The sequence below is a fragment of the Octopus bimaculoides genome, chromosome 27, assembly GCF_046866305.1.
Source record: "Octopus bimaculoides isolate indiv1 chromosome 27, ASM4686630v1, whole genome shotgun sequence".
In the NCBI taxonomy this organism is placed as follows: domain Eukaryota; kingdom Metazoa; phylum Mollusca; class Cephalopoda; order Octopoda; family Octopodidae; genus Octopus; species Octopus bimaculoides.
Window position 1 is genome coordinate 5,985,757 of NC_142954.1, and position 14,761 is coordinate 6,000,517.

At 37.5% G+C, this 14,761-nt stretch overlaps 2 protein-coding genes across 2 annotated transcripts in view; one reads left to right on the plus strand and one right to left on the minus strand.

Annotated features, from left to right (window-relative positions):
- LOC106881568 (solute carrier family 23 member 1) overlaps positions 1 to 4,771 on the minus strand; it is a 14,683-nt gene extending 9,912 nt beyond the window's left edge. Inside the window, exons 1-4 of the mRNA XM_089343404.1 lie at positions 4,356 to 4,771; positions 2,882 to 3,025; positions 597 to 754; positions 142 to 233 (exon numbers count right to left, since the gene is read on the minus strand). Coding sequence (XP_089199530.1) covers positions 142 to 233; positions 597 to 754; positions 2,882 to 3,025; positions 4,356 to 4,358 — 397 coding nt within the window. The 5' untranslated portion in view covers positions 4,359 to 4,771. The remainder of the gene's footprint in view (positions 1 to 141; positions 234 to 596; positions 755 to 2,881; positions 3,026 to 4,355) is intronic.
- Positions 4,772 to 7,547: 2,776 nt separating this feature from the next.
- LOC106880297 (U4/U6.U5 tri-snRNP-associated protein 1) lies at positions 7,548 to 10,016 on the plus strand. Its single transcript, XM_014930168.3, has one exon. The coding sequence runs from the start codon at positions 7,584 to 7,586 to the stop codon at positions 9,921 to 9,923; it is 2,340 nt and encodes a 779-aa protein (XP_014785654.1). The 5' UTR covers positions 7,548 to 7,583; the 3' UTR covers positions 9,924 to 10,016.
- Positions 10,017 to 14,761: the final 4,745 nt, after the last annotated feature.

Consider the following 14,761-nt stretch of genomic DNA (forward strand, 5'->3'; position numbering starts at 1 on the left):
GCATCTCGAGGTCGATAAAATAAATAGCATTCGAGTAATGGGATTAATGTAATCGACTAACCCTCCCCATTTCCCGAGATCTCAGTATTTATAACCATATTAGAAAAAAAGAAAAGTAAAAAGAAAAGAAGACTAGCTTACTGTCTGGATAGGGACATGGTTCAGGATTTGATTTCAACATTGTTATGGTTGGTATAAGGAAACTGAAGCCGGCTCCTTGCAAAATTGGAAGTCTGTTGAAAGAAGTAATCATAAAATTAATTAGTATTCTTGTTAATTGGAAATGAATTTTTCTTGAAAGTTTTGGCGAAAAGATGGAGGGCAACACCTGCAACCATTTTCTAGGACTTTGGAACTGGTCGGAGAATGGAAGGGAGTTATGTAATTTATTAATTAATAATTACCAGTATTTAGTCAATTAATAATCTTTAAAAGAATGTTCTAAACTATTGACTACGACCGTAGGACATGTGTTAGAGACTATCTCTTACAAGAATGAAAAGGGTTGTCGAAAGAAAAAAAAAGGAGGGTTAAGACATTTAAAAAGGGAGAAATCAATAAAAGACCAATACGTACAGGGATCAAATAGAACTTACCTGCATCCAAAAGTGGTCATTAAAATGGTGGATAAACCAGAAATGAAGAAACATGTTCCCATAAGTTCACTGATAGAAATGACATCGGTATACATACAAAGAGCAGAGGAAATTATCAAAGGTTGGGAGAAGTTGGCACCAAAAGCTGTCAAATATTGCTGCAATGAAGTAAAACCAAATCTGAGTTAAGTTCCACTCTTATATATAGCATTTCACTATTATCTCCCACGTCCCAAGAATCCCTTATTGGAATTTATTGGATTTATTCTCGTTGGTAAGAAGAAAGCTTCTAAAATAAATGAAGGAATTCGAAGGATTGCTTTGGTAAAACGATAGAACATCGGTCATGTTTACAGAAAATGTGGGTTTGAATCTCACGTGCAGTCTCCGACTTTTACTACTCAAAGGGATTTTTAACCCAATATTTATACAATATTATTTATAGCTTTATCTACTTCGAGTTCCATCAATAAAACCTATATATATTTACATCTTTTACTTGTTTCTGTCATTAGACTGCGGCCACACTGGAGCACCTCCTTGAAGGGTTCAGTCCAACTAATCGATCTCTGGACTTGTTTTAGATGAGTCCATTTTGTCACAAGCATTCCGATAAGGGCACAAGTCCAAGGATATCTCACCAATCGGTAATTCTTTTCCCCTTACTTCTCACCATTTCAGTTTGGGAGACTACGAAAATGTCACGGCCTACACCGCTCTCTTCCATAGGTCAAACGTACATTCCAAGAACAGGAGATTGCTGCTAGATACCCAATCAACAAAAGAGACAGTGAAGCCATAGGAGTTCCAAGATGCAACCGTAAATGTAGATTAGGCCATGTTTCTGAGGAAGATATCACACATGTGATTAGCAGCTTCTCAGAAATGTCATCAGGGTACCACCTCCCTATATGACATGACGTTATCGCAAAAACAATCTGCGATAACATTCCGAAAATATGACTGCCCTGGAATAAACATAGAGGACTCCCCCCCCCCCTCATATTGAATACGTATACAAATACCAGCACAAGGAATACTGGTGGAACATTCCCATCAAAACATCTCTCAAGTGTGAGCATAACAAGCCGGATATTGTTGTTTGGGACAGACAAGAAAAGGGTATGTACCGTCGTAGCGGTCAGCTGCCCTGCTGACGTGAATAGCTCTTTGAAAAATCTAAGAGAAAGAAGATTACTATGGACAACTGCTGCTTTGAAACCTCCAGCTTCAATATCCGGGTTACAAATTCACATTTATACTAATAATAAGTGGAGCACTTTGCTTTGTAAGTAAATGCCTGTCAGCCTCGATGAGCTTGGATTTTCAGAAAAGGAAATCAACCAACTGGTTCTCACATTACAAATGCAATCTGTACGCAGAGCAGTAAAACCATGCAAGTCTTTTCGCCTTTAGAATCTAGATAACGAAAGCAATGTCACCTTTGCACAGAGTTTAAAATGTGACGTTGCTGTCTACATTCTAAAGGCGGGGGTTTGTTTGAAATCAGCTCCTACTTCAGACAAAACGTTTAAATGATTAAGGACAGACGGACAGACAGGCATGCACGCAAGCACACAGATGGCATGCTTTATGTACGTTATTTACGTCTGCTGTGAAGGGAAATAACTCTATATTACAAACCAAGAGTTGTCATCTCTCTCTCTCTCTCTCTCTCTCTCTCCTTATTTCCAATCTATAATCAAATCTCGAAGGACATACAATAAAAAGATCATCGAAAGCGCTACTCTGTCTACTGTTCATTAAGATACCATCTCCAACCTCTGCACAAATATGTCGTTGTTGTTGTTGGCACTCTGTCGCTTACGACGACGAGGGTTCCAGTTGATCCGATCAACGGAACAGCCTGCTCGTGAAATTAACATGCAAGTGGCTGAACACTCCACAGACACGTGTACCCTTAACGTAGTTCTCGGGGAGATTCAGCGTGACATAGAGTGTGACAAGGCTGACCCCTTTGAATTACAGGCACAACAGAAACAGGAAGTAAGAGTGAGAGAAAGTTGTGGTGAAAGAGTACAGCAGGGTTCGCCACCATCCCCTGCCGGAGCCTAGTGGAGCTTTAGGTGTTTTCGCTCAATAAACACTCACAACGCCCGGTCTGGGAATCGAAACCGCGATCCTATGACCGCGTGTCTGTTACCCTAACCACTGGGCCATTGCGCCTCCACTGCACAAATAGAACAGCAATGAAATAAACGAATGGAACATATTTAAATGAAGGATTCCTTCTTTATAAAATTGTTAAACAATTTTAAACGTACCTGAAATCCAAAAAAGATGCATAAATACCATGGCGGTACATCATCGATTCCGTAAAGAAGATCAAAAATCTTTTTTGGTTTCACTTTTCCTTGTTCTTCTTGTCTTTTTTGTTCCGTCGTGTCTTCATCATCGATCGAATAATCCTAATTTAAAAAACAAAACAAACGTAAAATATGCAAATTTAGGAGAAACACGTCGTTGTATGTATGTATGTATGTATGTATGTATGTATGTATGTATGTATGTATGCATGCATGTATGTATGTATGTATATATAGGTGTAGTCGTGGCTGTGTGGTAAGAAGCCTGCTTCCCAACCACATAGTTCCGGATTGAGTTCCACTGCATGGCACCTTGGGCAAGTGTCTTCTGCTATAGCCTCGGAACAATCACCTTGTGAGTAAATTTGGTAGACGGAAACTGAAAGAAGCCTGTCGTATATATATATATATATATATATATATGTATGTATGTATGTATGTATGTATGCATAATAATAATAATAATAATAATAATAATAATAATAATAATAATAATAATAATAAAAATAAAAAGTAACAACAAAAGAATGAGACCTTTTTTTTTTTGCCAAAAATCCGTTTTCGGCTGCTACGGAGATTCCGGAAAAATGCCCCAAATTGGCGTTTTAAATTTGCCCCCTCCCCCTAACTTCATTTTTGACTTTTTTTTTCAGAAATTTTATAAAATTCCAATTCAAAAAGAAGAAAAAATTACCCCTCCCCTCCCCGTCCACGGCATAAACGAAGTTGTGAAACCCTTTTCGCCATTGCGCATGCGTTGACTGCGATGCTAAAAGTGAAACTTTGGAAGTGTTGATGAGTGGGCGAAATGGGAGGTGAAACTTTTTTTTATTTTTTATTTTCGATTTTAAAATGCGCAGTTCGTTTCTCGTTGATTTCCAAATAACTTTTATAAATTCTTCGAAATAAGCAGCCTGCAAGCAAACTATTCACGTGCTAGAAATAGCAGCCAAATCTCGCACAAACTCTTTTTCGCACATTTTTTTTTCTTTGAAAAAAATTTTTTTTATTTTTTTCAGATACGATTCATAGGAGCCGATTATATCGCTTTTTTTTTTTTTTTTTTTTGAAAAAAGCTATTCGTAGCGGTGGGGATGAGTTTCGACAAAAATCCCAAACTGGTCGGATTTGTTTCTTGACGATAAAATTTCAGAGAAATTTCCCACGGTAAAAACTCAGCTATTATATATATTGTGTGGCAAAAAGTGAAAATCAAGTGTTCATTTTAGATATATAATATTTCTAAAGTTTTTTTCTTTTTCTTTTTTCTACAAAATGAAACTCGAAAAGGCATTTACAAAAAATACGAGTTCCGAAATAACAGCTAAATCTCCAACAAACTCTCTTGACACCCACATCCACACACATCTGTATGTGATGCACATACAACACGAATTCGTTGAGAATATCAAAGAAATTTCATGTTACATACCATTGGAATTTATGGGGAATAAAGCTCGCAGTTATGTTCTTCGTGGTCCTTATATTTCACTTTTGAATTTCTTTCGGTGTCAGAAAAATTATATAATTTTGGTGCGCGTGCGCAATTGATGACAAGGATGGATATGAGAAACTGAAAGAACCGTTCGCAAGTGGTATAGACTCTTTAGTGGGTAGAAATTGGGTCGTGGAGTTAGAAGATTTGATGCCTTTAATGAACTTTTAAAAAGAGTAAAGTAAGCAAAACTTTTATGAAAAAAAAAGAGGGGAAAAAAGAGAACTATGCTGAAAGAAGAAATAAAGACTGTAAAAGAAGATTTGATAATTTGTATAGTTTAACTGTTTAGTTTAACTGGGAATAAAGCTCGCTGTTGTGTTTTCTGTACTCCTTTTCTCTCGATGTCAGAAAAATGAAACAATTTTAGTGTGCATGCGCAAAAACTGATGGAGAAATTCGTTGACCCAACAAAATAAAAATAAATAAATAAATAAATGAACCCTTTATTCCAACTTTCCCTATCACACAGTATTCGCGAAAAACAAAAAATAACGAAAAAGAAATCATGTGATCGCTCTGATCATCTTTGTGCAAAGATTTATATATCAGAGAAATTCACACAAGTCGATTATGATTCTATAAAAGAAAATTTTTTTTAAATAAAAGGGATTACCCACCACCCTCCCCTTGCAGTATACGGCATAAACACGAAGTTTTGAAACCCTTTTCGCCATTGCGCATGCGTTGACTGCGATGCTAAAAGTGAAACTTTGGAAGTGTCTGTTGATGAGTGGGCGAAATGGGAGGGGAAATTTTTTTTTGCTAATTTTCGATTTTAAAATGTTTCTTGGCAATAAAATTTCAGAGTAATTTCCCGCGGTAAAAATTCAGCTATTATATATATTGTGTGGCAAAAAGTAAAAATAAAGTGCTCATTTTATTTATTTTTATATATATATATATATATATACAGCTGAAAGTGTCGGAAATTTCCAAAGTGTGTTTTTTTTTTTCCTACAAAATGAAGAAAATATGAAAGAAATTTCATGTTACACACCATTGGAATTTCCGGGGAATAAACAGAGATTTTCGACATTGTATTCCGAGATCCTTGTGGGCCATTTTGAGACTTCGATCGGTGGCAAAAAATGAAACAATACGAGAGCGTTAAATAAGCCTTCAAGTACATGGTAGAAATAACAGCCAAATCTCACACAAACTCATTTTTCGCACATAGTTTACATCTTGACCCCGAAATGAAAATCCAAAAAATTATACTGGAATAGGTGTAACACAATGCGTAGGAAACAAATATAAAAATTAAAGAATGCGCGCAAAGCAACGGGAGGGTGGGGAGAGAACTACGGAAAATTCACAAGATCCGAGCTTTTCCCTCGTAACTTTTAGGAAAATGGCGGGGTTTTTTCAATGAAATTTTATTGAAATACCTTTCAAACGGCATACATTACGATTATAAAGAAATTTGTGGGGAAAATCTTTTCCAACGGGGACGGGAGAGGACTTCGGAAAATTCAAAAGATCCGAGCTTTTCCCTCGTAACTTTTTGGAAAATGGCGGGTTTTTTTCAATAAAATTTTATTGAAATACCTTTCAAACGGCATACATTACGATTATAAAGAAATTTGTGGGAAAAATCTTTTCCATCGGGGTGGGACAGGACTTCGGAAAATTCAAAAGATCCGAGCTTTTCCCTCGTAACTTTTAGGAAAATGGGGGGGGGTTTTCAGTGAAATTTTATAGAAATACCTTTCAAACGGCATACATTACGATTATAAAGAAATTTGTGGGGGGAAATCTTTTCCAAGAGGGTGGGAAAAGGACTTCGGAAAATTCACAAGATCCGAATTTTGCGGGTCAAGATGTAGGGGTTTAATGTTTAGGTTAGAGAAGCGTACTGTCCGTAGCGGAAAACGGGGGTTTGTGTAGAAAAATGAAAAAAAATAATAATAAAGAGGGTATTTGTGGGGGAGGGGACGGGCGGAAATCTTGCCTACTTCGGAATCAAAATTGGGCGCACCCGTACGTTTATTCATACAAACGTAACTTAGATGTAATATGTCATAAATAACAGTGACAAACGAAATATACGCCGCCGATTCCACCAGTGTCCGAAGTTTGAAAGTGTTTACTTGTTTCAGTCACTTGACTGCGGCCATGCTGGAGCACCGCCTTTAGTCGAGCAAATCGACCCCAGGACTTATTCTTTGGAATCCTAGTACTTATTCTATCGGTCTCTTTTGCCGAACCGCTAAGTTACGGGGACGTAAACACACCACCATCGGCTGTCAAGCGATGGTGGGGAGGGGACAAACACAGACGCACAAACATATACACACACATATATACGACGGGCTTCTTTCAGTTTCCGTCTACCAAATCCACTCACAAGGCTTTGGTCGGCCCTAGGCTATAGTAGAAGACACTTGCCCAAGGTGCCACGCAGTGGGAATGAACCCGGAACCATGTGGTTGGTAAGCAAGCTACTTACCACATAGCCACTCCTGCGCCTAGTTTAGTTACAAAAAATTAATTTCTCGATCTGCCATTCAAAGGGAAATGATCATATTACAATAGACGTGTGTGCGTGTATGTATGCGAGCGTTAGTGTTTATGTGTATGCGTGTGTACATACGTGTGAGTAAAGTGTGTGCTCCTGTATGCGTAAGTGTACATGCGAGTGTGTGTGTGTATATGAGTACGTGTGAGCATGTGTCTATGTACATGTGTGTGTATGTGTGTGTGCATAAGAGAAACGCTCTTCGTGTTCTGAATCCGTTACTTTTACTAATTTAATTAGATAATCTAAATTAGCAGTCTCGTACAGCGATCAGTATAATTTACTATATCCCTCACCTAACCATCTCCCGACGTTGAAAATCAATAAAATTCCGAGAAAAACCTACAAAAATTTATTTCTTCAAAGAAAAAATAATTTTTAAAATAAAATTGTAAAGTCATGTACGAGTTAGCTCCCTTGCCTTAACTGCGGCAAACAAAAATACATTTTTTAAAATAAATTATATCAATTAATCGATATTTTACGTATAATAAATAGAATATAAATTACTTTATTATATTTTATTCGTAAAATATTAATGACTTTTTTCTCTTTATGGTAGATTTAATTTTGACCGATGAGAGATGCAGGCAATAAATGATCCAGTCAGTCCGGTCCTGTGATCTTTTGTTGAGTGACACAAAATGGGTTCCTCGTCGAAGAAACACAAATCTGACCGAGAACACCGACATAAACACAGGCGGAGATCTTCGTCACGGTCACGAAACAAGGAGCATCAAAGCAAGAAGCGGCGGGACAAAGATGAAAGTAAGAAATCTTCTCATAAACATGATATTAGTAGTTCAGAGAGGAAGGAAACACCGTTCAACAGTGGTTCCTCCGGGGGCGCTGCTTCTACCGCTGGTAATAACAATAATAATAATACCAGTGGTAGCAACAGTAATACCTGTTCTTTGAGTATCGAAGAGGCGAATAGGTTAAGGATAAAGCTTGGGATGAGGCCCTTAGATGTTAGTGGTTCCGGTTCTGGGGCCGCCAGTGCTGGTGGAGAAGACATTGGAACTACTGAGACAGTCGCGAAGAAATCTGAAGATGTCCATGTGCCTGCGGTGAATTTGGGTGAAATGAAACGAACGAATAAGATCCGGGAGAAAACCGAACTTCTGCGAGAGAAGAGGAAAATTTATGACAAGTTTAGCAAGATCAAAACGTTGGGAGACGGAGCGGATGACGACGATGTGAAGAAATGGATTGAGAAAAGTCGAAAGCTGGAACACGATCGCGAAATGGCAGAGAAAACGGCGAAAATGTTGGATCAGATGGACGAAGACTTTGGAATTGGTAGTTTAATGGAAGAAGAATTTAATAAAGATAAGAAGAAGAAGAATTATTCGTCTAGAGATCTAAAAGGTTTCAAAGTTGAACATAATTTGGACAGTTTCAAAGAAGGTAGTACCGTTATTTTGACTCTTAAAGACAACCAAGTTTTAACTGAAGACCAAGATGTTCTTGTTAATCCCAGGTTACATGAAGATGAAGTTGCTATAAAAAATAACGAGATTAAAAAGAAGAAACCTGAATATACCCCATATGATGATGAAGAATTTACTGATGATTTCCAACCCCAAAAAGAAGCCATGTTGAGTAAATATGATGAGGAAATTTATGGTAAGAAAATTACATCTTTTGAACTTGGATCTGGTGGTAAATATGTTCCATCTGCTGAACGAGATCTTGAAAGAATTCGTAAGGAATTAAAACAACAGAGTCAAAACCTTGTACAGTTGTCAACTCTAGCCAGGGAATATTACACTAATGAGGAAGTGGAATCAGCTAAATTTAACAAAGTTAAAAAGGTGAAGAGAAAAATCCGCAAGAAAATATTAAAACCAGATGATTTATTGAACATGCCTGATGAGGTCGGTGATGCCAGGAATGGTAATGACCTTGGAAATCGGAAAATGAAAATAAAAACTGAGAATCCTACAGAAGATGGTAAAGAGTCGGTTTCTCCTAGAATAGAGGTGGAAGATATGGACATAGATCAACAGCAGCCAGAAGAAACGACCATTCTGGGGCACGACGACAGCGACATCTACAACAGTTATGTCGTAGATGAAGATGATGCAATGAATGAACTTTACTCCACTTTAGATAAAGTGCGGAAGTTGAAACAAAGGAGAGAACGGACAGTTCCTGACGAAATCGCCAAAACATTGCACCACACCCAGTCGCTGGGTTCCAATGCATTTGATAGTGAGATGAAAAAAAGTGACATTATTTTAAATGCTACGTCAGAATTTTGTCGTGCTTTAGGTGACATTCCAACTTATGGTTTAGCTGGCAATCGTGATGAAGAACGCGATGCCTTTTTGGATTTAGAATTGGAATTGATGGAACGTAAGAAAAAAATCCAAGATGAAGAGGATCTGTCGAGTCAGTGGAACGAGGTTGATATTGATACTAAACCTGTTAATATTGTGAAAGAGGAAAATGCAGTCTTGGATGAAGAACCAGCTATAAATATGGGACTTGCAGCAGCTTTACAAGTAGCACAGAAAAAGGGTTACCTGGAGAATCAGAGCAAACGAATGCCCAGTGGTCCCAAACACAGCGGTCTCGAAGCTATTCATTATTCTATTGAGGACAAACGATATGATGACCTTGACGAAAAGTACCGCAAGAGAGATCGGTACACGGGGATGTTGGTAGACTTCAAAGAGAAAGAAGGATACAAGCCAGACGTTCGGTTAGAATATGCCGACGATTCTGGACGATTGTTAAATGAAAAAGAAGCGTTTCGTCAGCTCTCTCACCGTTTCCATGGCAAGGGGCCAGGCAAGAAAAAGACTGAGAAACGCATGAAGAAATTAGAAGAAGAACAATTGATGAAACAGATGAGTTCCACAGACACTCCTCTTAATACATTGACTCTTCTACAAGAAAAACAAAAGCAAGAAAGAACTCCTTATGTCATTCTCAGTGGTAACAAAGGAATGTCTGCTAATACCATTGTTAAATAGACTTTTTAAATGTCTTTTTTTCTCTTTTTCTTTTTTTTTTTTGCAATAATTTCTCCTTTTCTTTGTTTTCAAACTAAAACATAGAAAACCCTACATTTTGTTTCCATTAATTATTATTATTTAATATCAACTTCGACATGTAAATGTTGTTTATAGTGACTTGAGTTTTGACTTATACTTACTGCATTGTCCTCTCCAAAACACATTACTTGACTGTACTCTATATTCTCTGACATACTACTGTACTTCTGTACTATCCGACTTACAACTTACTACACTATTGGATCGAATATCTAGCAAGCCAGGGACTAGATTTCTAGATTTTCCAGTTTTCTGGAGACTATGTAAATTTTTACTTAATATATAAAATAAACTATGAAAAGTAACAAACTAAATTGTAATTAACAGGTTTAAATTAATTCATTTCTGAAGCTGAGTTTGATATTTATTTAATCCACTTAAAATTCTTTAAAATGTATCATATTATACCATGCATACAGTATGATGTTTTATAGGATGGAAATTAAACAAAGAAAAGTAACAAACATGATTTTATTTCTCAGATACGAGTACAAATTAACTCTTTAGCATTCAGATTACTCTACCAAATGCTTATTTATTCACATTGTTTTGAATTAATCATACTTTATCTCTTAGCTTTGAGATTTTGATGTGGTTATATGATTTAAGAATAATATTGTAGGCGAAGTGTGAGAGGCCGGATCTGGTTAGTTTGAACATAAAATAGGTAGAATATTTGGGCCACATATGACCAGATTAAATGCTAAATGTTTAATCTTTATTAATCCACTTAAAATTCTTGAAATCTGTCATAGTGTACCGTGTATACAGTATAATGTTTATGGGAGGAAAACTAAATGAAAGAAAGTAAATATGATTTTATTTAACAGTTGCAGGTACAAAATTAATACATTTCTAAAGAAGAATAATGTTTAATTGTTTTCATGCTGTATGCAAATTAACTGACTTCTAAAACAGGTTCTGTTCACTCAATACAGGATATAGTGTATTGACTGATATCGCACAGTGTTTTGGTTGACATATTCTTGAAAGAAGATGTTGAAGGCATCCACTGACCTTCATCTAATGACATTTCTACTAGCCTTTTAACCCTTTAGCATTCAGATTAATTTGCCAAAAGTAATCCTTTGAGCATAAAATGTGTAGAATATCTGGGCCGGATACAGCCGGTTTAAACACTAAAGGGTTAAACATGATTATAAATGAAAATTATAATAAAGTCACACAAATAAACATGTAGCTATGAGAGGATCATCTTACACAAAATAGATTTTTCTGGAAGCTGGATAATAGGACTGGTGCTGTACTCTATCTGCCATTTTATTTTACTGTTAGACATTACTGTATACTCAGACACTTTACTGTACGATACTGTTCTCTGACATACAACTGTAATCCCCACCCACTTTGGTCATGATTAACCATCAGATTGCACCTAGAAAGTTACCCTCCCTGGCACAAGTCCGGGCAAGGTTGTTTATGGAAGGCCAGCAGTCGCCCATGCATACCAGCCCCCCCTCTCCACACCACCAGTGTTATCCAAGGGAAATCGCAAAGGCTGAGACAACTTGGCACCAGTGACATCACAACTCATTTCTACAGCTGAGTGAACTGGAAGCAGTGTGAAATAAAGTGTCTTGCTCAAGAACACAACACAGCCTGGTGTGGGAATTGAACTCATTACCTTATGATTGTGAGCCTGATGTTCTAACCACTGAACCATGCGTCTTCACCTGTACCCGTTGACTTATAACTTAGTACTTACCACATGTTACTTTAATATGACATACTCCAGCTGTCATAGGCAATCCAGAACCTAGGGAGTCTAGGTGCACATAGACAAGTGTGTGATAGAAAAAAAAAAAAAAGAATACAACAGAATTAATCAAAGTTAGTGTCACTCATTTCCTGTTACACTCTCCTTTCTTAGAAACCCCTAACTCCTGTTTGCTTCTTGTCCATCATTTATAACCATGCTCATTCTGCTGTCATTATAATCATTTAGGATCCATTTTTCCATGCTTGCATGGGTCGGGTGGAAATTGTTGTGGAAAAATTTCTACGACTGGATGCCCTTCCTGTTATAAACCTTTGTTTCCAAGTAAGGTGTATATGTGAGGGAAGTCTGTGGAAGAGGTAGACCCTGGAAGACATGGGACAAAGTGGTAAAGCATGATTTTCAGATTTCGGGTCTCATGGAGCTGATGACCAATGATCGAGACCGTTGGTGTTTTGCAGTGCTTCAGAAGACTCGTCGAGCCAAGTGATATCACAGTCGTGGAATATGCTGGTAATGTGTAAAAGGCACCCACTACACTCTTGGAGAGGTTGGCATTAGGAAGGGCATCCAGCTGCAGAAACCAAGCCACAATTGGACTGGGGTCTGGTACAGCTTATCAGTCCTCAGACTATTTAACACATTGAGTGCCATGTGTACACGGCACTTTACAAATGTGCTGCATATACGTATATTGTATACATGTTTTCTCATTGAAAAATGAACTGCATACAGCTATTATATACAACTGAAACATTATATAAATTTGAAAAAAAGCACATATGGCACACAGGACTGATTTACACATTTCCCCTTGGCACTCAATGTGTTAACCAATGCCAGTATAGAAAATGGATTCTAAATGATGCATACAAATTTGTTACCTTTTAGATATATTTGAACCCATAAGAAAGCCATTCACTGTATTTTGTGATGGAGAAAATTTCTCGCTTTAGACAAATTGTAGATACACTGATTCAGCCCACAGCGCCACCTAACCAGACTGTTGGATACTTTCATTTTGGAATGGTTATCTCCTCTTCAACCATAGAGACCGGAAAGGTAGACATCGTGAACTGACATGAGAGACCTATATATATATATATATATATATATATAATGTGTGTGATTAAACACTCTGTTACATTAGTGATGGGACGAGGTGGACATGGTCTGTCCAGATCAATGCATATCATATGTCAGTAACATATATAACAATTTTTCACTTTATGTCTTCTGTATTTTTTTTTTCTTAATCATGACAAGGAGCTCCTTGTTTGAAATGTTAATAATATTCTTTTTCCTCCTGGCGTAATACACTAACTTTGATTACCATGTTTTGTTGTTTTTTTATCATAAAACTGCCTTACTACCGTGATGGAATACTTTTGTTGTCATATTACTATATTTTCATTTTTTTGGTAAATTATACAGTTTAATGTGCAGCATTCTTAAAAGTGGCATTGAAACCCTGCATAGAATCTTTGTCACCAAGAGTGACCACACCAAGAATAACGTAGCCACACATCAACATTATCGCCAACAGTGACCACATCACACTCAAGATAACAAAGATGTTTTTATATGGTCACTTCACCTCCAAGAAAATTTGAAGTATTATCCATCCATCCGTCTTATAAACAGATACATCACAGTATCAGCCAGGCTACCAGGTACTATTACACACCACTAGTCACAATGCACTTCCAATTCTGTCTTGATTGCACCATTACTTTCCATATTGACACAAATTGCGTGACCAAATCATCTTCCCATCACCGTGGATGCTTTCCAAGTGGCTTTTCCACCCTCTTGGATACCACTCTGCAACTTTACGCTCACTGCGATATCTCTCACTTCTTGAGGGAATTATTTTAATGAGGAAACTATGGTGGTTTGGTTATGCATTGTGGCGCCCCCATGATGAACTCATCTGGAAGGCAATAGCACCAGATCTTCCTCCTGGATTGGTGTAAGTGGAGAGGTGGTCAGCAGAAGATTTGGCTCACAACAGTCAAAGCAGATTCGGAGCTCATTTCTGACCCTCGAGACTTGGCATTTGTCACTGGAACTAAGAATGGCTTCAACATGCTGCAGAATTGGCTGCTGACAGAATTACAATTCAGTAAGGTCCTTCATGGTTATATCAAGTGGAATAATTATGTAAGATAAAATATCGTATTAATTACATTAAATACTAACACAAAACAAATTTGATGCGAGTTCGTTGCCAGTACCGCTGGACTGGCTCCTGTGCAGGTGGCATGTAAAATACACCATTTCGAGCATGGCCGTTGCTAGTATCTCCTGACTGGCCTTCGTGCTGGTGGCACATAAAAGCACCCACTACACTCTAGGAGTGGTTGGCGTTAGGAAGGGCATCCAGCTGTAGAAACTCTGCCAAATCAGATTGGAGCTTGGTGTAGCCATCTGGTTCACCAGTCCTCAGTCAAATCATCCAACCCATGCTAGCATGGAAAGCGGACGTTAAACGATGATTATGATGATGAAATGTAATATAACCATCTGATACATTAAATGTATTATATGTACATGCATCGGTGTACTATTAATGCCCAACATTTGATATCAAGACATTAGCAAAGGAAAACCTGGTTTATCTTCTTCACTTTGTGACAGGTAAATGCCATTACAAAACAAGAAGGCAACTGCATGGGTCCACCTGTTGTCTGTGACCCTTGGGACATGTCCAGCCTATCAGAACTTGTGCTTTTGGTATTCTGATGCATATACCAGCTAAATACATCAAGAGCAAAGACGGAATAGTCGTAGATTAAATATCGGTTGAACAAAGACACAAATCTGCGTGAAACAAGCTTTGAAATCCTTATAAAAGATTAAATATTTTCTGAAATGCTTACTGAAAGAAAACCCAACAACGATTTTTACAAAAAAATCTCTACAAAAATACATATTACTAAAGAAACAAAAATATAAACTGGAAGTACTGTTATTATCTCCCTTTGAATGACGTTTGTAGTAATCTAGACCAGGGGTT

Excerpts from the sequence above, each read along its gene's own strand:
- LOC106880297 (XM_014930168.3), top strand. The coding sequence starts at position 7,584 with ATGGGTTCCTCGTCGAAGAAACACAAATCTGACCGAGAACACCGACAT.